This window comes from Temnothorax longispinosus, chromosome 6 (assembly GCF_030848805.1).
Source record: "Temnothorax longispinosus isolate EJ_2023e chromosome 6, Tlon_JGU_v1, whole genome shotgun sequence".
In the NCBI taxonomy this organism is placed as follows: Eukaryota; Metazoa; Arthropoda; class Insecta; order Hymenoptera; family Formicidae; genus Temnothorax; species Temnothorax longispinosus.
The window spans coordinates 13,104,926-13,128,388 of record NC_092363.1 but is presented as its reverse complement, the minus strand read 5'-3'; the positions used below and the strand labels follow the sequence as shown (position 1 = coordinate 13,128,388).

The 23,463-nt window shown below is 37.3% G+C and overlaps 2 protein-coding genes across 9 annotated transcripts in view; one reads left to right on the top strand and one right to left on the bottom strand.

Annotated features, from left to right (window-relative positions):
* Window positions 1–23,463, bottom strand: part of Oseg5 (intraflagellar transport protein Oseg5) — a 237,411-nt gene that overhangs the window by 117,860 nt on the left and 96,088 nt on the right. For all 8 annotated transcript variants that reach the window (XR_011732726.1, XM_071782394.1, XM_071782393.1 and 5 more), the window contains one exon: window positions 16,736–16,825. Coding sequence is in view for 7 of the 8 variants with exons in the window: in XM_071782394.1 (XP_071638495.1) it covers window positions 16,736–16,825 (90 nt within the window). In the remaining variant the exon portion in view is untranslated. The remainder of the gene's footprint in view (window positions 1–16,735; window positions 16,826–23,463) is intronic.
* On the top strand, window positions 1,702–3,583 carry LOC139814484 (uncharacterized). Its single transcript, XM_071780756.1, has 2 exons — window positions 1,702–1,815; window positions 1,880–3,583. The coding sequence occupies exons 1-2, from the start codon at window positions 1,702–1,704 to the stop codon at window positions 2,642–2,644; spliced, it is 879 nt and encodes a 292-aa protein (XP_071636857.1). The 3' UTR covers window positions 2,645–3,583.

Sequence of the window (23,463 nt, the reverse complement as noted above, 5' to 3'; positions counted from 1 at the left end):
ATGGTGCGCACACGCAAAATGGCAGCACCAATAAGAAACGTTGCTCACCAAGCGCAAACGTGCACATACTTATCGAGTCATGTATTCATTCCACACCGCCATTTTGCGTGCAGATGGCCAGTCTGTAGTAAACATAGAGATATATATCTTATATCTCTATGGTAGTAAAGGTGGCCGAGCGCGGTGCGTACTTCTTACTAACCTCCCACTACCCGAGTTTCGGGTGACCGCGTCGCCCACGTCCTCAGGTTCAGGCATATATGCCGCGAAGTCCCAGATAGAAGATTACAGACAATAGAACATTTACTTAAGTCGTGGAGGCGGAAGATACGCGTTTAGTTTCAACAACTTTAGACACTGTATATTATCAAGAAGAGACCTTTTTGAAAAAGTCTTCTTGATAGCTTTTTTTAAAATATTATTATAGGTATTATAATAAGTAATATAAAATATTCGAGCATGGACATACAAAATTTTTTTAAAATTATTATTATAGGTAATATAAAATATTCGAGCATGGACATACGAAACTTTTTTAAAAAACCGAGGATAGAGACAAACGACTAGTCTGAAATTCCATCCTTGGCCTCGCCTTCCTCAACTTCCTCTACTTCTACTTGTTCATCGACTTCAACCATTCCTTCAGTTTCATCCAGCGTTACCATTAGCACCAACGTTTTTGATATCGGGCGATACATCGGCGCTATCTCAGACTTATCTTGCGAGAAAAAACTTGAAGTATTTATGAACACATGGATTCCGGAAAAAAACTTCAACTTCAAAAAAGTCAATGAAAAAAGGAACTTTCGATTCGAATGGCTACAGACATATGCTCCTTGGCTAGCATATTCTGAAGTTGTCGATGGTACCTTGTGTAAATTTTGTGTCCTCTTCAAGCAAAAGATCCGTCGAGGAATTCAAGGTTTTTTTATTTTGAAAGAGTTCAATAATAATTATAAAAATTTTAATGAGGCAGCACGAAATTATGTTCAATCCGAATGGCATAAACAAGCTATTTCGGATGGAACCAATTTGATGGCCATACAAGAAAACAAGAAACTGCGTATTATTAGTGTAATTTCTCAGTCCAGAGTAGATTTGATTAGAGTCCCTATAATAAGAGTCTGGACAGTCTTTGGTTTTGAAGCAAAATGGCGGTCGTCAGACTCTTATTCTAGGAACTCTAGTTATCGATGTATGTATATATACATTGTACGTATGCACGCGGTCAAACTGCAGTTGCATATCAGAAAATATAAGACGTTTTTAAACTGATCTACTATAAACAGGTGAGCCTATACATTATGTTTTAAATTTATTAAGTTAAAAATAAATAAAAGCAGATATACAGACACTGTGAAGTAACAAAAATGATAGTCTAACCTTCTCATCAATCATTACATCTATTAATGATTTAAATGTTATTACTTTGTAGAAAATATGACTGGTTGTTGTGTCGTTGGATGCAATAATAATAGTGAAAAAGGTTTTTCACTAAGAAGATTTCCATCCAATGAAGAACGGAGGACATTATGGGTGTCAAAAATAGGCCGGAAGAATTGGAAACCTTCTCCAAACTCACATATTTGTGAAGTAAGTATACAATGTATTGTATACGGTATACGTAATTGATAAATTAAAATTATAGATATTTATATAAGTAATGGTATGGTATTTTTTTAGGTCCATTTTGCTGAAAATATGTGGGAGAAACCTCGAATCGATGGGAAAAGAAAGTTAAAACACAACGCTGTGCCAACAATTTTTCCTATTGTTCAAAAAGAAAAAGAAAATAAGGAAAATCCATCTCATACAGTACGTTTATTTATTTTTAAAATTGTCATAAATGTAGAATTTATAGAAAAATTGTTTTTAATAGGTAAGCCACTTTCAAGAACTTCACAAGACGTCTATCATATCGGATATATCAGAAGAAACGTGTACAACACAGAGATACAACATGGAGCAGGATACTGAACAAATAAATATTCAAGAAAGATCCATTCAATTTCATGACGCAGCAACATCCAAGTCAGATGACGGTGAATTAAGTTTGGCGGGGTCTGCTTTATTGGAAATAGAAGAGTTAAAAAGAAAACTCAATGAAGCGAATAAAAAACTTCATGTCGCTAACGTAGTCGTTCACAAAGCTGAGAAAACGAACAGAAACCTGCTACAACGAATAAGAAAATTAAAAAGATTTCGTATTGAAAAAAGTTTGTTAAAATCCTCCGAAATACTACGTAAAGTTTTCAACAACGACCAAATCGAATGGCTTCAAAGAGATTCTCCTACACGGGGAATACATAAATGGTCTCAAGAAACAATAAAAAAGGCACTTTGTTTAAAATTTTGTTGTTCCGAAAATGGCTACAGTGAGCTCATAAAACAAAATATACCTCTGCCATCAACACGTACACTTAGGAGGAGCATTGAAACAATTAATTTTCAACCAGGGATATGTAATGACATCTTTGAAGCTTTAAAAGATAAAATATCACAATTTCAGGACGATAGAGAAAGAGATTGCATGTTAGCGCTCGATGAAGTCAGTCTTACTCCTGGTATACAATACGATCCATCAACAAATTCTTTTATTGGACATGCTACCATTCCTAATAGTCACGGTAAATCTGCATCCTAATTTTATGCTACTTTTTTGTGTATAAAATTTTTCTGGGGAGCAAAAATGGGTTTCCTTTCGGTGTAGATAAATGCACTATTTCGAGGTTCGCAATTGGCTGGAAGGTAGAAATAATGCGCTTATCTACATCGAAAAAAGAACTCATTTTTGCTCCTCACTGTACAAATTGAAATTCTAGGCAGCGATCACGTAACTTTTTCCCTACGGCGGAAACGTAAAAAGTGAAAAGTTTTACGTGAAATTACGTGATCGATCCTTTGTATTTGTCTTTATATGCTTTTTATTCTGTCTTTCTTCTTTGTTGGTTTTCTATACTAGGAGAAAAACCCTTAGCTACGCATGGTTTAGTCTTCATGCTTGGAGGTATATTTATTCGGTGGAAGCAAATAATTGCCTATTATTACACTCCTGATGGATTTGATGGTGCACACTTAAAACCCATTATTGAAGAAATTATTGAGAAGGCTGAGTCCATAGGGCTTTACGTACATAGCGTTACGTCGGATATGGGAGGAGTGAATCGAGCCATGTGGAGAGCTTTTTCAAACATTAATGCTGGTAGATATTCAAAAATTCAAAACTCTATCCCTCATCCAATTGATAACAAACGCAAGTTATTCTTTTTTGCTGATGGTCCACATCTCATCAAAAACCTTAGAGCAACTTTAATTAATAACAAAGTTATCATGCTACCAAATCAGTTTAAACAGTCTAATCAATTGTCTTCAAATATTGTTCAATTTACTCATCTAGAGGAACTAGTAAATGAACAAGAAAACTTATTGTTCAAACTTGCACCAAAAATAAATAAAGATGTTATTAAATTATCAAACTTTAATAAAATGAAAGTTAGCAAAGCAACTAGTATATGATAGATAGAGAAGTTAGTGGTGCATTAAATTTTTTAGGACATGAAAAAAAAAGATGATTATAAAACAACAGCTCTATTTATAGAAATAGCCTCGAAATGGTTCACATTAATCACCTCGCGAACTCCATTAGTGGCGTTAGGGAAGAAAGCAGAAAATGAAAAATCTGAGGACATATTTAATGAAAAAATCAAATTTTTAGAATCTGTTATTGACTTGTTTAGAGATATGGAAATTGGTAAAGACAAAAAATTTAAACCTGTACAAGCTGGAATCATGATCTCAACACAATCTCTCATCGAACTTACAAAATATCTAATTAATGATCGAGGATATTTATTTGTATTAGGAGGGCGATTTACGCAAGACTGCGTAGAGAATTTGTTCTCTAACATTAGAAAAAAGTTTCCTATTCCAAATTGTATACAGTTTAAGCAAAGTTTGAAGATTATAAGCGTGTCTCAATATTTACAAAAATTGGAAAATACTAGCTATGAACAAGATGACGGTGTCTTAACTTCTCATTTTTCCCTGACAAGGAAACGTACTTGTAAAACAAATATGAGTCAAGAGGTTCCTGTAATTCCCCTTGAAGTTGAAAACAGGGTTATTTCTTTGAATAATTTAGAAACGAACTCGTTATATAATGCAAGCGGTTATATTTTGTCTAGAATATGTAACACAAATGTAATTTGCGATAACTGTTTAGATTCGGCAGGATCAAAAACATATAATCCTAACATAAAATTTTCAAATTTAGTACGCCTTAAATGTTACCGAACAAAAACATTATTTTTTGTAAATAATGAAACATTTAATTACTTTTACAAAATGGAAATTATTATTCGACGATACATACCTTATTTAAAAAACGTTAATTGTGATTTGGTAAAATTTTTTTTAGATAAAATGACACATGTGAAATGTAACACACTAAAAAATTGCCACAATATTTCTGATATAATAATGAAACGATTTATTCGATTCAGAATTAAAATAGAGTGCCAAAAAGGACGCTTAAAAGCACCTATATATAGTAGTGCCACTATGGCAAGGCATTTTATTGTTAAATAAAACTTTTTAAATTTTAAAATTTTATTGTTAAATAAAATGCCTTACCATCGTGTTATTCTATTAAGTAATATTTAAAATATGTTATATCTATTAATATAATTAGTATAATCAGTTATATGAGTAAAGGTAAATTGTCAGTATTTTGTAATAAATAACACAAATTCTACTCTCAAAGTTAGCATTTATTTTCTAAATCCAAGTCCAAATTCAAATCTTATGCTAGGTCTACAATGCGAGTCGTAAAGTCGTGAGTCTTAAGAATTGACCAATCACAATCGAATTTGAGGAGAATAATCGACTGTGATTGGTCAATTCTTACGACTCACGACTTTACGACTCGCATTGTAGACCTAGCATTACTGCACGCACATGGTTCTCGAAGTGGGGATATGGAATGCTCGATTGGTTCTGCCATTTTGCTTCAAAGGAGTCCAAGGGCCAATAAAAAGTCTGACAAGACTGTCCAGACTCTTATTATAGGGACTCTAGATTTGATTAGAAAGAATCGCGAAAAATTAGGTTCGATTGTACGAACAATAGTTTTCTGCGGAACTCATGACTTGGCTCTTCGTGGAAAAATGTCAAATGAAAGTAATTTCAAAGATCTTTTAAAGTTTCGAGTACAAGCTGGTGATTCGGTTTTAAGACAGCATTTGGAAGAAGGTGCACAAAATGCACAATATACATCTGTTAGAACCGAGCATGAGATAATTGCAATTTGTGAAAGCATAATAGCAAATGATATTGTTTCAAAAGCTAATGTCTCCAAATGCTTCTCAATTCTAGCAGATGAAACCAGTGACATTGCTGGAGTAGAACAGCTTTTTTTAGGCGTTAGATTTGCCGATTTTGAAAATTGCAAATCTATATATATAAAGGAAGATGTCCTGACTGACTGACTGACTCATCAACGCCCAGCCCAAACCCCTGAACCGAATTTTTACCAAAAGTATATGAAATAGGGGTAGAATTTTCCGGGGAGTGCCACTATGTGTATAGTTTTTTGTTACCGATTTTCTGGAAACCGATTTTTTTAATTTTTCCTATTTTTCGAAAAATAATTGATCAAATCTCAACAAATTATAAATCAAACAGGGGTAGAATTTTCCGAGGAGTACTATGAAGTGTATAATTTTTCGTTACCGATCTTTTGGAAGCCGTTATCGAAATTTTTTCAAATAATTTTTACCAAAAGTATATGAAATAGGGGTAGAATTTTCCGGGGAGTGCCACTATGTGTATAGTTTTTTGTTACCGATTTTCTGGAAACCGGTTTTTCTAATTTTTCTAATTTTTCGGGAAATAATTCACCGAATTTCAAAGAATTGTAGATCAAACAGGGGTAGAATTTTCCGGGGAGTGCTATGAAGTGTATAATTTTTCATTACCGATCTTTTGGAAGCCGGTATCAAATTTTTTTCAATCTTTCGGGAATTAATTGAGCGAATCTGAAAGAATTGTATATGAAGTAGGGGTAGAATTTTACGGCGAGCGCCATAATGTGTACAGTTTTTGTTACCGATCTTTTTGGAAACCGGTTTTTTTAATTCTTTCAATTTTTCGGGAAATAATTGATTAAATGTCAAAAAATTATACATGAAGTAGGGGTAGAATTTCCCGGGGAGTGCTATAAAGTGTACTATTTTTTATTACCGATCTTTTTAAAAACCGGTTCCGAATGACCGAATCTCAAAGAATTGTACATAAAGTAGGGGTTGAATTTCTCGGGGAGTGCTATCAAGTATATAATTTTTTGTTGCCGATCTTTTTGGAAAGCGGTATCAGAAGTTTGACAAATTTTTCGGGAAATAATTAATCGAATTTTAAAGAATTATATTTAGAGAGAGAAAGAGAGAGAGAGAGAGAGAGAGAGAGAAAGAGAGAGAGAAAAAGAGGGGGGATGGGGAGAGAAAGTGGGTACAGGGAAGTAAGAGATTCTTCTCCTTTTTCTAGAGAGCTCCTCTCTCTCTCATCTCTCTCTCTCTCTCTCGAGAGCTCTCTAGCTCTCTCTCTCTCTCTCTCTCTATTTTTCTCCTCTTCTCTCTCCCCTCTTTTCACCTCTCGGTTTTCTCCTCTCTGCACCTCCTCTTTCTCTCTCTCTTATTTTCGTTTCTCTCTCTCTCTTTTCTCTCTCTCTCTCTCTCGTTCTCTCTCTCTCTCTCTTTTTTCTCTCTCTTCTTCTCTCGCTTCTTTCTCTTCTCTCTCTCTCTCTCTCTCTCTCTCTCTCTCTCTCTCTCTCTCTCTCTCTCTCTCTCTCTCTCTCTCTCTCTCTCTCTCTCTCATCTCTCTCTCCTCTCTCTCTCTCTCTCTCTCTCTCTCTCTCTCTCTCGAGATCTCTCTAGTCCTCCTCTATTTGCTTTTCTTCTTACCTCTTTCCTCCGGTGCGAAGCCCGGGTAACCAGCTAGTAAATTATACATGAAGAGTTTCTTGGCTTTGTTGAGCTTAAAAAATTTGATGCTCAGTCTATTTTCGATGCTATTTTAGCGAAGTGCCAAAGCTTAAATTTAAACATGGCATATTGTGTAGGCCAGGGATATGATGGATGCTCTGCAATGGCGGGAAAAGAGAATGGCGTGAAGAGTATAATACAACGAAAGTACCCGAATATTCATTATGTTCATTGCTCGTCACACAGATTGAACTTGGTTGTCCATGATTTAAATAAATTAGGCGAAATTAGGAATACTATAGGTACAATAAAAGAAATAATAAAATTTTTTAGGGAAAGTAATATTCGAAGACAACTGGTTCCTTCAATTCCTATGCTTTGCGAAACACGCTGGTCCGAGAAGCAAAAATCTATTGGCTTATTTAAAAAACATTTCGGAACAATATTGGAAAAATTGCTTGAAATTTCTGAAGGGTCCACTAGTGGAAAGCAAAAGCTAATTGTTTATATTGTGTTGCAACTAGTCCAATATTTCTATTATGTCTATTTATAATATCAAAATATTCCGAAATATTAGGACCTATTACCGCGTATTACTACAAAATAAACAAATAAATTTGTTTGAATGTCAAAATCATATAAAACGTTTAATCTCTATACTTCATGAAGAACGGAATAATTTAACAGTATTTTTATAGAATGCGAAAAGTTCAGCCGCTCGATTGGTGTTGAGATTAAAATACCACGGATTGTCTCAAGACAAACTAAAAGAGCGAACTATTCCACAGAAGATCCCAAAGAATACTATAAACTAAGTCTGTTTTTACCGTATATAGATTCGCTTATAAGTTCGTTAACTATTAGATTTTTTAAAGAAAATTCAAGTATTTTCAATCTTTTCCGATTGTATCCTTCCACTTTCAAAACCATGACCCGTGAGCAGAGCAAGCAGTTGTTATTAGAGATTGATGAGAATGGTGACCTACTTAATGAAGGTCTTGTATGGCATAAAATAATAAATGACTCTGAAATATCTACTCTGGACAATATGCTTATTGCTGCCAAATTTGTGCCTGCAATTCGAACTGTGCTTTTAAAATCGCTATCGTTGCCTGTTACGACAGCAACAATAGAGAAATCATTTAGTACCTTACGGCGTGTTAAGTCATGGTTGCGCTCAACAATGTCTGAATCAAGACTCAGTGGTCTTTGTATGTTAAGCGTCCATAGGCAAAGAATTGTAAATAACGAAGAAAGCTTTATCACCCAAGTGATAGACAAAAGTCAAGATGATAGAAGATTAGTTTTTTGTTTGACCAAAATTGAAAAAATAAAAATGGTTGAAGTCATATGTAAAAAAAGTTAAGAAATGAAATGAATTATAAGTATTTTAAATCTAGAAGTAACATTTTGAATCATGCCCCGCCCTGGAAAAAATCCTGTGGACACTCTTGGGTCCATGTATCATTATATATGAGCATATATAATTCTAAATATAATTAGATATGAACAATAGATCATATATGCACTCATGTATGGATACATATAAGATTCATATGGAAGTATATATAACCCCATATGATTATATGTAATTTCATGTAGCGTTATATATAAAAAGCAAAATTTCCGTACTTATATATGATATTATATATAATTATATATGACTATATGTAATTATACAGGCGATTAAAATATATTTAAATATATACGGTGCCTACCAAAAGTTCCAGGCCACCTAAATAATTTGTGAATGGTTTGAAATATAGGATTGAAATTTATAGGGATACAACGGGATCACACACAAAGTCTATTATTTAAACAAAATTTAAACAAAAGGCTTGCAAACTAGCGAGATATTCGTGCTGCTATAATATATTCTGAACAATACAGATAATCAAACAAACGTTTCGGCCATTACTGTGGCCTTCTTCAGTGTAACAAACAATAACATTGATCGTTGAATATAAATAAACGGAATAGTCGTTACATATTAAAATTAAAATTAAATATTACAGTAACCCCCTTATCTTAACATAATTAAAACCGCCAATCGCTTACATACATGCTTTCGTGTAAATCGTCGATCGCATACATAGTCATCGTGTCGATCCCAATCACAGCTCGCCAAAGCAGAAAACCTAGTTCATCGTGTACAATTATCGTTTGAGCGTCCATAAGTCGATCAAGGAAGGATCCGTCTCTATTGTCCAACAAATTACGGTCAAGGGTTGGATAGGACCGATGCCGAATGTCCTTACATAAATTACTCAATTTATAAATGTTGAAATTAAACGTAATACAATTTAACCCTTGAATGCCACACCTCTCAAGAATCTCGTAAATGACATATGGGGTCTAAAAGACCCCAGCATGAAAAATGTCTCCTTACTCATTGATTTTTTGATATTTAATTATGAAAATTATTTTCAATGTTGTTCAAGGCTTAGAAAAGAGAATAAAATGCTTATATTGTTAAAATTTCAATTTCAACATAGTATAAAAAATTAAGTAAACTGAGTACTGCTAACAAGGGAACGGTCGGAAGTGTCCCTACCCGATTTGGATGCGCTTTGGATATGTTGTTGAGCATCAAAAAATATTAGACTCGTATTTTTTTTTTCTGCGTATCTTGACGTTTATTGGTTGAAAATATCCCTAAAAAATAACGACCGATTTGGATGCCCTTTGGATATGTTGTTGAGCATCAAAAAACATTAGACACGGGTTTTTTTTTAGTTGCGTATCTCGACGTTTATTGGTTGAAAAAATCCCTAAAAAATAACGACCGATTTGGATGCCCTTTGGATATGTTGTTGAGCATCAAAAAACATTAGACACGTGTTTTTTTTTAGCTGCGTATCTCGACGTTTAGGGGTTAAAACAACTCCTTGAAAATAACGGATTTTATAGTTTTTAGCGAATATTTTCGAAAATATAAGGCGTAACGACAAAACATTTGTACGAAATGTTTATGGCTTTTTGTGCTCTTTACAATGGCGTAATCAAATTTTTAAAATTTGTCACATTTTTTAATTTAACCCCACCCCCACCTATTATTTTTGCCAAATATAACAATTTTTCCAACGCAAATTTAAGAGCGTCAAATGCCAAATACATCTATGTGTATTTTTATTATACCATTATTAGATTTTTGGCAAGACGAGATGATATGTGGTATAGGCGTCGCGCTGTAGGTAGGTGTTGCGTTATTTCTGTTCAGTTGCGCCGTACGCTTAAAAATTTCCATTTCAACTCCGGGATGACCGAAAGCGCTGATGCAAAGGCTAGCGCAAGGCACTGACAGCGCTATTTCGAGAGTCCTAGACTAGCAACGGAATGTCGACTCCGACATTATAAATACCGCCGAATTGTAAGATCGGGCGGGCAGTCGCAAATCATAAGAGTGAGTCCCAGTTGCGCACAGAATAAATCGGACACAGCAGGTTGAATGAATCGGACACAGTGTCGATCGGACACAGTAGGAAACGGACACAGTGCGGATCGGACACAGTGCGGATCGGACACAGTGTCAATCGGACACAGTAGGAAACGGACACACGGTGGTTGCAATCGGACACAGTGCAGATCGGACACAGTGCGGATCGGACACAGTGTCGATCGGACACACGGTGGTTGCAATCGGACACAGTGCAGATCGGACACAGTGCGGATCGGACACAGTGTCGATCGGATACAGTAGGAAACGGACACAGTGCGGATCGGACACATATCGGACACATAATAACCAAGCATCTCGATTCAAGCAGTTAGGTCTCACGCTGGGAGTTTCATTAGTTTAATTATGCGTGGGAAGCACACACACACACACACACGGGGGAGGGTGAGGGGGGGGCCTTCGGCCCCCCCCTCCCCCGCACCCACTTCGTCGGTAGGCAGCGTGGACCTCGTTTTACAACATAAAGTACATGCTAAGTTGTAAAGCGAAATTATAAAGCACATGCATGGAGGGGTGCAAGGGGGCTTACATGCGTGAGCGCACGTGAACAGGAAGGCTTTTCTCCCCTGCACCCTCTCACTGTGTCCGATTGCAACCACCGTGTGTGCGTTTCCTACTGTGTCCGATCGACACTGTGTCCGATCCGCACTGTGTCCGTTTCCTACTGTGTCCGATCGACACTGTGTCCGATCCGCACTGTGTCCGATCTGCACTGTGTCCGATTGCAACCACCGTGTGTCCGATCGACACTGTGTCCGATCGACACTGTGTCCGATCCGCACTGTGTCCGATCTGCACTGTGTCCGATTGCAACCACCGTGTGTCCGTTTCCTACTGTGTCCGATCGACACTGTGTCCGATCCGCACTGTGTCCGTTTCCTACTGTGTCCGATCGACACTGTGTCCGATCCGCACTGTGTCCGATCCGCACTGTGTCCGATCCGCACTGTGTCCGATTGCAACCACCGTGTGTCCGTTTCCTACTGTGTCCGATCGACACTGTGTCCGATTCATTCAACCTGCTGTGTCCGATTTATTCTGTGCGCAACTGGGACTCACTCTTATGATTTGCGACTGCCCGCCCGATCTTACAATTCGGCGGTATTTATAATGTCGGAGTCGACATTCCGTTGCTAGTCTAGGACTCTCGAAATAGCGCTGTCAGTGCCTTGCACTAGCCTTTGCATCAGCGCTTTCGGCCATCCCGGAGTTGAAATGGAAATTTTTAAGCGTACGGCGCAACTGAACAGAAATAACGCAACACCTACCTACAGCGCGACGCCTATACCACATATCATCTCGTCTTGCCAAAAATCTAATAATGGTATAATAAAAATACACATAGATGTATTTGGCATTTGACGCTCTTAAATTTGCGTTGGAAAAATTGTTATATTTGGCAAAAATAATAGGTGGGGGTGGGGTTAAATTAAAAAATGTGACAAATTTTAAAAATTTGATTACGCCATTGTAAAGAGCACAAAAAGCCATAAACATTTCGTACAAATGTTTTGTCGTTACGCCTTATATTTTCGAAAATATTCGCTAAAAACTATAAAATCCGTTATTTTCAAGGGGTTGTTTCAACCCCTAAACGTCGAGATACGCAGCTAAAAAAAAACACGTGTCTAATGTTTTTTGATGCTCAACAACATATCCAAAGGGCATCCAAATCGGTCGTTATTTTTTAGGGATTTTTTCAACCAATAAACGTTGAGATACGCAACTAAAAAAAAACACGTGTCTAATGTTTTTTGATGCTCAACAACATATCCAAAGGGCATCCAAATCGGTCGTTATTTTTTAGGGATATTTTCAACCAATAAACGTCGAGATACGCAGAAAAAAAAAATACGAGTCTAATATTTTTTGATGCTCAACAACATATCCAAAGCGCATCCAAATCGGGTAGGGACACTTCCGACCGTTCCCTTGTAAGTGTACAACCGGGTATATAGGTCAACTATCATCAATGGGAGCATGAGCTCCATTTTTGGAGGGAACATTTGAAAATATATCATTCTAAAATTACTAAGATCAAAATTAGGACGTAAAACAATATCACAAACAATAATTTATCGCTATATGAAAAATGGTCACCCCGGATTTACATCGGTATGTTATTAATATTATTATTACACATTGTTGTTTCAATTTTTCAATCAAATAAAGGAAAGTGAAAGAGGCAATGCTACGCGCGGTAATTAATGCGCAATTAAAATAAGTCAATAATAAAATATATATATTAGTTAATACAAATTCGGACGTTTCAACACTTTTTTGTGTCATCTTCAGCGTAAAAATGAAAATAATACATGAAAATTTCAAACAATAAATTACAGCCAATCGCAATAAAATGAGTCAATCAGTAGAAAAGCGCAGTCAAATCAATAAAATAAAATTCATACGAATGTTTGGCAGTCTGTCAGTTTTCTAAACCGTGAATCGGAGTCGCAATATGTTAAAAAACGCATTTCGATTGGGATAATGTGGAAATTCTATAGATAATGAATCGTATTTTTATAAACGCTTAATTTCCGAGATGCTGTGCATAAAGAGACAGGAATGGATTGAATTTGCAGACGGACACGGAAGGTTTACCGGATACTTATTTGAACGTTATTGATGGGTTATCAAAAATTTAGAGTTATTCGTTGTGAATTTTTATCCCCACAATTAAACTCGAATGTATACACCGCTTTTATTATGTTAACCTTCCGATTTCTACCAACGCTTATTCACTCACTCACGACATGTCAGAGCGACAGATACATTTTAACACTGCGACTTACTGGTCTGTAATGGTCCGTAAGCAAGAATTCGTGATTGTAATTTTAATACTGATACATTGCGTTTTTTAACATATTATTGCGACTCCGATTCACGGTTTAGAAAGGACAATCGAATCTCTCCTTTCTACCTGGTCTGGTCTTCCAACCTGGGAGTAAACGTCGAAAGTGCGATCGATTCGGAGAATTTGCATATCCTGACAGACTACCAAACATTCGTATGAATTTTATTTTATTGATTTGACTGCGCTTTTTTACTGATTGACTCATTTTATCGCGATTGACTGTAATTTATTGTTTGAAATTTTCATGTATTATTTTCATTTTTACGCTGAAGATGACACAAAAAAGTGTTGAAACGTCCGAATTTGTATTAACTAATATATTTTATTATTGACTTATTTTGATTGCGCATTAATTACCGCGCGTGGCTCTAATTGCCTCTCTCACTCCCCTTTATTTGATTTATTCAGGAGAGCCTATATATATTTCGTTTATTCAATTTTTAATTTATATTTGTGTATGCATATAATTTTTCCTTGCTTAATATTTAAATTATGTACAGATCCATTTGTGAGAAATTCAATGTAGGGAAAGCCACTGCGTTAAATGCTGGAAATTGGAATATCGTTACAATTTTTCCGTCTATAATTCGATTCGACGACATGTTTGTTGATATGCAATTCGCTAACAATGCGTTCCGAAATGAACGTAAGCGCTTACGCTTGATCACGCTCACACTGCCCTACCTTGCAGAAATAAGTGTTTGTCAGCAGAAGTTATGACGTCAACGATAACGTCATTAGTCGATCCGTAAGCGCTTACAACGCCAAAGCGAACGACGTGAGTAACGCTCATAAGCGCTTACAGCGCGTGAGCGTCCAAACCGAACGCACCCATAATTATATATGATCATATAGAGACAAAATTCATATATAATTGCATCATATATAATCATATATATTTATATATAATTATATATAATCTTTTTTTTCCGGGTAGGCCAAAAAATGTCATAAAGCCTTTAGAATCTTATTGAAATTAATATGATATTAATTGCATTTAATCGAGCTTTTTCAGCAGGGTTACGTTAGCCAAGCGTAAGCCTTCGTTGTAACGCCTAACAATTCAACAATCAGTAAATTGGCAATGATGGGCCAGTATTGGCTGATAGATTCTTGGTCAATAATTGAGCGCCATAGCTTCGGTCAAGCCTTGGCTTCGTTGCCACTACTGACATTCCTACATGATGTATGTGTCGAAGACAACCTTATCTTCCGCGGTTCTTCTTCTGCGTTGGAGAGTATGTTGATTTTAACATTCTCCATCTGTCTTTTATCTTTTATGATTGTCAAATCTTCCCTCTCACCTGTATTTCATCTATTATTTATCGATCAAAATCCACTCCTCAGTCTCAATTATTCTCAAGATCCTCGTTTTCGTTTCCTTCAATTGCATTATTTGCAACACATATGTATAAACATGCACGCGTACACACGCACACGTACACACGCACACGTACACACACACACACACACACACACACACACACACACACACACGCACGCATGCACGCACGCATCATTCTAGCGGTACATAATATAAAAGTCACTCGGAAACATTCAGATCATATGGCGATATATTACCTACGCGCATATACACTAAGCAACAAAATTATCGCAATAAAAATTTACGTCAAAAATTTGCCCAACTTCAAATAAGCATAACTGCGTGAAAAATTGTCATATCTGAAAGATTTTTTTGAAGTGAAACTTCTGTAGGCACGGTAGTGAGTTCGATTCGCGACACGAAAAAGTGTAACGGAAGTGAAACTTCTTTAGTACGGTAGTAAGTTCGATTGTGCGACACGAAAAGTGTAACGAAAATTTGACCAATAGGCGTACGGCGTTGGCGAGACGGTTCTTCTTCTGGCACGGTAGTAAGTTCGATTATGCGACACGAAAAGTGTAACGAAAATTCGACCAATAGGCGTACGAAATAAAACTTCTTTGGTACGGTAGTAAGTTTGATTGTGCGACACGGAAAGTGTAACGAAAATTTGACCAATAGGCGTACGAAATGAAACTTTTTTGGTACGGTAGTAAGTTTGATTGTGCGACACGAAAAGTGTAACGAAAATTTGACCAATAGGCGTACGGCGTTGGCGAGACGGTTCTTCTTCTGGCACGGTAGTAAGTTCGATTATGCGACACGAAAAGTGTAACGAAAATTTGATCAATAAGCGTACGAAATAAAACTTCTTTGGTACGGTAGTAAGTTCGATTGTGCGACACGAAAAAACGTCACGAAATAGTGTCACGAAAAATCGACCAACATGCGTACAAAGTGAAACTCCTTTTGGATCGGTAAGTAAATTCGATTTTGCGACTCGAAAACGCGTCACGAAAATTCGATTAGGCGTACGGCACTGGCGAGACGGATATAGTGAGAACTGCATGTAACACTATATTTTCGAGTTGCGGGCGGCTTGGAGTGACTAATTCCGTTGTATTGTTTTTGTATTAATTTCAGAAAAGTTATGGCAAAGCCTTGCCTTATATAGGGAAGACCAGAGCAAACTTAAGTATTTATACTATTCTTTGTGAAACTAAACTGTTTATAGTGTCACACACACACACACACACACACACACACACACACACACACACACACACACACACACACACACACACACACACACACACACGCGCGCGCGCGCGCGCGCGATTGATATAATGTGTCAACTGACAGATTACACTGGCAATCATGTGAGAGAAAATACTGTTGCTCAGAAAATATTCAAAGTGTCTAAGAAAGATATCAAACAACACACACACACGCGCGCGCGCGCACGCACACGCACACGCGCGCGCGCGCGCGCACGTGCATTCGGCTCACAGACATCGACTTAAACAATCGCGTACAATAAGTTAAATAAACGCCACGTTAACCAAGTATTCAGAAGACTTTTTTCCTCGTCTCATCTCTGATATCACATCCTTCCATGAGAAAGCATTCTTCAGATATCAAATATATCCAACATGTTATATATAATAATTGATATAAATGTATTATCTTGAAAATTATAATTTATTCATGCGTACGTTTCTATTACAATAATAATATAAGAATCAAATATGTCATTAGACTCGTGAAAATGTCAATAAATTAATAAACAGCTATACGAGTCAGGCGCGGTACGTGGTGCGCAAGTAAAAAAATTATTAATTACAGAAGTAACGAATTACAATGTATATAATATACATATACATCTATTCCAACTTGATAAACTGCGCGCCAATTATTTGTCGGACTTGAAACACAGCTATCGTTGGAACATTAATACCCTTCCCTCCCCGGAATAAAATCGACGTGATTTAATTATTTTTTTTTAAACTATAAAGAATTTATTGCGAAAAATATTACCTCAGCCAGGATTCGAACCTGGAACCTCCCTCATTCCGTGAAGGGCGTCGTATACCTCAATAATATAAAAATAATGAGCTACATACCTTATACTTACAGTCTTCGCCACCGGAAACTATAAGTCCATTTGTTGGATTCCAACAAGCAACCAGAGTGAGATTATCATGTGCATGCCACTGAAATTAAATTATACTATTTATTACAAATGTTTTTTCACAAAAAAATAAAATCAAGAGAGAGAGAGAGAGAGAGATTTACAGTAAAAAATTTAATTAAATTATTGTTACGTCCTGTAAACTCCACGATGTCTTTCTTTCGTAGAAATATAATAAAATTACCTATAAAATAAGAAACAAACGCAAACCATAAATAACGGTTGTCGATCAGCAAGCAGATAGAATCCAGAAACATTTACTTCTTTTTATAAAATAAAGAGATCATGAGAAATAGAAACCTTCCAGATGACTTAAATCAAATGAATTGACCCTTTGAGGCCACACTGGGTGGCGGCCACCCAGACAAAATTCAGAGCCCGATATTTTTAAAATAGCTTTTATAATCAAATGTTCCTACCCAAGATCCTTAGTTTGAGTCCTTCTCTCGAAGATTAGTGCAGTAGAAAAGCTTTAAGCCATGTTGGTTGTTGAGAATCTAACGCTCAAAAAGTGAAAGCGAGCGTTGGGAATATTTGAGAACGCTCGATTTGCTCCAAAACGCATTTATTTGCCTTTCCCCCGGTTTTTTTGTGTTTTCGCTCGCGCCCGGACCACAGGTGTACATCGCGTGATCGCTCGTACTGCGACCAATAGTCTGGTCGCTCGACGATTTGGAGCCAATCAGCGTTTCTCACGTCTCGAAATTCCTCGCGGAAAAGTTCGGAGCTCCGGCCGCGATCGTTTCGCTTGCTCCGGCCAGGAGCTCAGTGAGCCATCATAAATCATACGCGACACTTGTGTTTGTCGACATCGAGAATACGGAGTCAAACCGTAGCGAGTACGAAAGTGCGAAATAGCGAGTGCGATATTACCACGCGAATATTCTGACATTGTAACCAGCTTTGAATAAAGTGACTCTTGTCTCGTTTTAAACGAGATACTGACTATTTTTTGTGGCGCGGTCGCGGCGCGGCGCGCGAAAACATCGAGCGGTCCACTAACATGGTTATGTTTGGTAAACATTTGAAAATTATTATGAGTGATGACCCAGGTGTGACTTCGGTGTATATTTTTTATCGCGACCAAAAATTACAACATTTTTGTTCATCGAGCATTTCGGGTTCTGCACCATACATATTTTTGAACAACACCCTTAAAGGCCGTAGCACACAAAAAAACTTAAGCAGTAAGCAAATCAGCCAATCACAATCAAGAACTTAAGATATAATAACGTAAGCGAGTCCAAACTGTTGATTTCCTTACTGCTTACGTCTTACTGCTTAAGTTTTTTGTGTGCCTGATGCTTAAGTTTTGTTGCGGCCTTAAGATGTTTCATGAATTTTTACGTACACATTAATTGGATTTATAAGACTTTGAATCCGTCTGGGTGGCGACCACCTAGTGTGACCGGGGCGTATTAAAAAAGGAGGAATAGCCTCGGGGTGTTGCGCCCTTTTTTTGGACACTAGGTTTCGATCGTTCCACGGAGGAGGCGGGATACAATGATCAACACTTTTAATTGGAATAAATACGGCTTTTACTGATCACTTTGCTTTTACAATTTATTCACGTGAAACGCCCGTCGCTGCCCGACTCCAATTACCCTCTCGTCTTCTTCTCTCGCTTCCTTTTGTAGTCTCGTGCGTCCTTCGTTATTGCTGAGTTGCTCGATCGGATGTAGGCCGATCGCGCAACTCATAATCTTGTTGACTCGGCTTAGCGTAACTCTTTCGAGCTTTCACGGTCGCGTTCCTTATTGTTATTCTAGGCCTTTCTTAACATTATTTATTAATACATTAATTGAGGCCGCAACAGAGGGTTAAACAAGTTATCGTGGCTCAACCTTAGAATTGTTGATGATCGCATTTATAAATGTTTGCGTTGCACGAATGGGAATCTCCCGAGATGTTATGGACTACCGAAGGTACATAAAAAGGGCTTTCCACTACGCATTATTGTTTCGACACACTTGGTAGACGTTCATACATATAATATAGCATCCTTTCTTCATGAGATTTTACATAAGTCTGTCCCTAAACCTGGCTCATTTATAAAAAATAGTTGGTTATTTGTTTAAAAAATTCAAAACTTAAAATTTTTATTGGATAAATTGTTAGTCTCGCTGGATGTCACGGCGTTGTTTATCCATATCCCAAAAAAATTAGTATTAAAGGAATAAAAAAGAGATGAAGTTACATTTCGCAATGCACTACATTTAGCCTACCGCAATTTTTACATGCCGTGGAATTAATCTTGAGTTCTACTAGCTTCAAGTTTAACGGACAGATTTACGGACAGATCTTCGATAGTTTTATAGGTTCTCCACTCTCTTTCATACTTGCAGACATAATTATGGATGACTTAGAGACATTTTGCTCTAGTACCTTAAAATTTAAGATCTCTACATTTCTTCGATACATAGATGATGTATTCGCGATTAGCCCAAGACTAAATATCGATGAGGTACTTAATGCGTTCAATAGCTATTATCTAAGGTTGAAAGTCACTTACGAAATCGAGAACAATAAAGAGATAAATTTTTTAGACACAACTGTCATCAAAAATAGTAACACACACTAATTACAAATTGGTATCAAAAATCAACTTTTTTTGGCCGCTACATCAATTACTTTTTGAACCACCCTGAAAACTACAAAAAGAATGTAATTACGGGCCTCGGCCGTGCAGTCTTACTGTATGACATTTTCACACGACAAATATCGAAATTGTCAAAGAAATTCTCAGGAACAACTCTTACCCTGCGCACATTATTAACAAATCCATTAACCAACGATTGAAAGATATTAAATACCGGGAGGCTACACGTGATATGCATGATACGACTAAAATTGATGATGACAATATAGCAAATATCATAACCATCCCTTATATAAAAGATTACAGTAAAAATATCCGCAATATTTTAAACAATCGCGGCTTTGATATCGTTTACACGGTTCCTAAAAAACTAAATAACGTTATTAGGAAAGGAAAGAACAGATTGGATTACATGAAACAAATTGATTTAGTGTATAAGATTGACTGCTCAGAGTCTGTAGTGCTGTTGATGTTTTTAAAGATTCTTTTTTTAAGTATAATCAGATAAAAGGATGAGAGTGGTCATGCCCGCGTTTTAGGTGGTCCCCGTCCATGAGCGCCTCTATGTGCACAAAACGTGCACATTGAACTACGTAGCCATGTCCACGAAAATTTCTGATGGGTAACGCGTTATGTGCACGCTCTATTGATTCTGTTCCGCGCTATGTGCACGATCTTTTAGTTCTGTTCCGTGATATGTCCAAAGCGTCGGTAATGCATGATAATACATATAATACTTACCTGTAAAACACGGTAATGCATGGTAATGCATCAAGAGACGCGGTAGCGTCTCACGCCAAGTATATAATAATTTATTAACAAGATTATTTTTTAACAAGATACAAGAGAGATGCATTTTTTCGCGTAAGCGATTTACAATATATATAATAATATTATTGCCAGTCACGGTCGATTTAAATTACTTTAATTGTTATTCTATATACTGGTGAAAGAAATTTATTATTCTGTTTGTTATACACCGTCAACCTAAGAATCGGTGCTCCATCTTATAGTTGTTATTGCGATAAATATTACCACAGCCCCAGTGGTCGTATTGACACGACACCCGCACGGTATACGGGAGGTTCCAGGTTCAAACCCTGGCTGGGGTAATATTTTTCGCAATAAAATTTAAAAATGATTTAATTTAGAAATTACATTAACTGACCAAAACCTATGGTCGAAATTAATAATGTCTCGATGATTGATCCGAAAAAGTGCTGTGTGAATCCGACAAACCAAGTTGGCTCACAGTTTTTCAATGTTCATATCGAAAAGACGTTATATATTGCCAGTCACGATCGATTTAAATTACTTTAATTGTTATTCTATATACTGGCGAAAGAAATTTATTATTCTGTTTACTATACACCGTAGACCTAAGAATCGGTGCTCCATCTTATAGTTGTTATTGCGATAAATATTACCACAGCCCCAGTGGTCGAATTAGCACGACACCCGCACGGTATACGGGAGGTTCCAGGTTCAAACCCTGGCTGGGGTAATATTTTTCGCAATAATAAATTTAAAACTATTTAATTTAGAAATTACATCAACTGACCAAAACCCATGGTCGAAATTAATAATGTCTCGATAATTGATCCGAAAAAGTGCTGTGTGAATCCGACAAACCAAGTTGGCTCACAGTTTTTCAATGTTCATATCGAAAAGACGTCATATATTTCCAGTCACGGTCGATTTAAATTACTTTAATTATTATTCTATATACTGGCGAAAGAAATTTATTATTCTGTTTAATAATATTATTATTTAATTATTTTTTAATTTTAAGTGAAACGCTACAGCGTTACAGCGTATCTTTTACAGGATGGAGAACACTTCTCCAGAATTAAATCACTGAATTCTTTTAATAAGTCAATATTATCGAAAGATTTAAATACTGGAGAAGAAAATAGATTTTTCTGATTATAATGATACAACATGGATGCACAGATATGCACTTAATGCATAGATATGCATATATGCCTCTATTTTTCTGCCCAATATTATGTCATTCAGATACGTCGTCGTCGTCGTCGCCGTCGTCTTCTTCGCAAAATCTTAAAAAGTGTTGTCGGTTTGGCCTACCGTGCCGCTAGATGGCACTCGTCACGAGTAAATGAGAGCCGTATTAGGCGGCAAAGTTTACTGAATTCAAATTTTTTATATATCCGTAACCAATGTTCCGCAGTCACTTACCGCAATACATTCCGCAACCTATTCCGCACCTGTTCCGCACCTATTCCGTACCTATTCCGGATCTATTCCGCATTTATTCCGCACATATTTTGCACCTATTCCGCATATGTTCCGCACCTATTCCGCACATATTCCGTACCTATTCCGCACATGTTCCGCACCTATTCCGCACATGTTCCGCACCTATTCCGCATATGTTCCGCACATGTTCCGCACCTATTCCGCACATGTTCCGCACCTATTCCGCATATGTTCCGTACCTATTCCGCACCTGTTCCGCATCTATTCCGCACCTATTCCGCACATGCTTTGCATCTATTCCGCACATGTTTCGCACCTATTCCGCATATGTTCTGCACCTATTTTGCAGTTACTAACCGCAAATCATTCCGCAACCAATGTTTTAATCGCAACTCATTCCGTAGTTATTGACCGCAAATTATTCCGTAACCGCAACTTTGACCGTAACTCTTTTACTAATCTATTTCGATTCTGCGATTGTGGAATGAGTTGTGGAATAGATGCGGAATAGGTGCGGAATAAGTCAATATTATCGAAAGATTTAAATATCGGAGAAGAATATAGATTTTTCTAATTATAACAATATAACATTGATGCATAGATATGCGCTTGACGCATAGATATGCATATATGCCTCTATTTTTCTGCCCAATATATATCACTCAATTTATGTCGTCGTCGTCGTAGTCGTCGTAGTCGTCGTAGTTGTCGTAGTCGTCTTCTTCTTTGCAAAATCTTAAAAAGTTTTGTCGGTTTGGCCTACCGTGCCGCTAGATGGCACTTGTCACGAGTAAGTGTAGGTATTTGGTACCGCAGGAGGTCGATTATGCCTCCGGGTGTCGGCCTACTACCGACGTCTTGACGAGAGGAATCGAGGAATAATTACACACTCGATTACTGATGATAAAATAATACTTTATTGCAGACCACGCAACAGCCACGAGAGTCAGTACAAATCTAACGGTCGTCGTAACTCAGTTCTGCCAACCTCGTAACTCTCAACCCCTCTTGCTAGCGCAGGAGAGGGGGCTGACCAATCGGAAAGGAGACAGATATGCTGCTCCCTACACACTCCCCCCCGAGTGTTAACGAAATAAATAATAAGTAATATTGCACTAAGCGAATGAGCTTATGCGTTTGGCCGGGTGCTATTGTACGAGGTTAACAATACCTTAACTAAAAATATATTATACGCTTAAACGTAATTTGAGCCGACTTATATCTAATATTATATAGAGTAGAATTCTGTCTTACAATTAAATCACTTTGGTTTAGTGGACGGCGCAAATGTGACAGTCTTACGAGAGTAGGTTTTAAGCGCTGGGTTCGGATTTACATTCCGGTTGAGTATGTTCTCGGAGGTTGATGGGGGGTCGGCGGGGTCGTCAGGGACAAAATATGCCGGTTTTAATAAATCGACGGACACGCTTCTTGTGTTTCCGTTGATATCAATATTGAATACACGCTCTGAGATGCGTTGCACTACCTTGTGCGGACCGGTGTACGGGCGCTCTAACGCCCTTTTAGCCATATTGCGTAAAAACACATGGGTACAATTATATAAATCTTTAAAATAAAAGGCGCGTTTTTTATGTTTGTGCGCGACGGGAACCGGCCGGACTTGGCGCATATATTCACGAAACTCTTCAAGGAAATAATTAGGGTTAGGTGTAAAATCATCGTAAAGTCGTCTCGAACATAAATTCGGCGGGAGACGCATTTGTGTCAGCACGGACGTGTGACCGAAGTCCTAATAGAACGGTAGAAAAGGTACGCGTCCAGCACGCATCGGCATGGCACATGATTGCGGCTTTAAGCCGGGTGGTAGGCGATTGTACGAA

Bases quoted from the DNA above. Each gene is read 5' to 3' on its own strand.
- LOC139814484 (XM_071780756.1), top strand. From the start codon at position 1,702: ATGTGGGAGAAACCTCGAATCGATGGGAAAAGAAAGTTAAAACACAAC. The intron at 1,816-1,879 runs GTACGTTTATTT...TGTTTTTAATAG, and splicing joins AGGAAAATCCATCTCATACA to GTAAGCCACTTTCAAGAACT.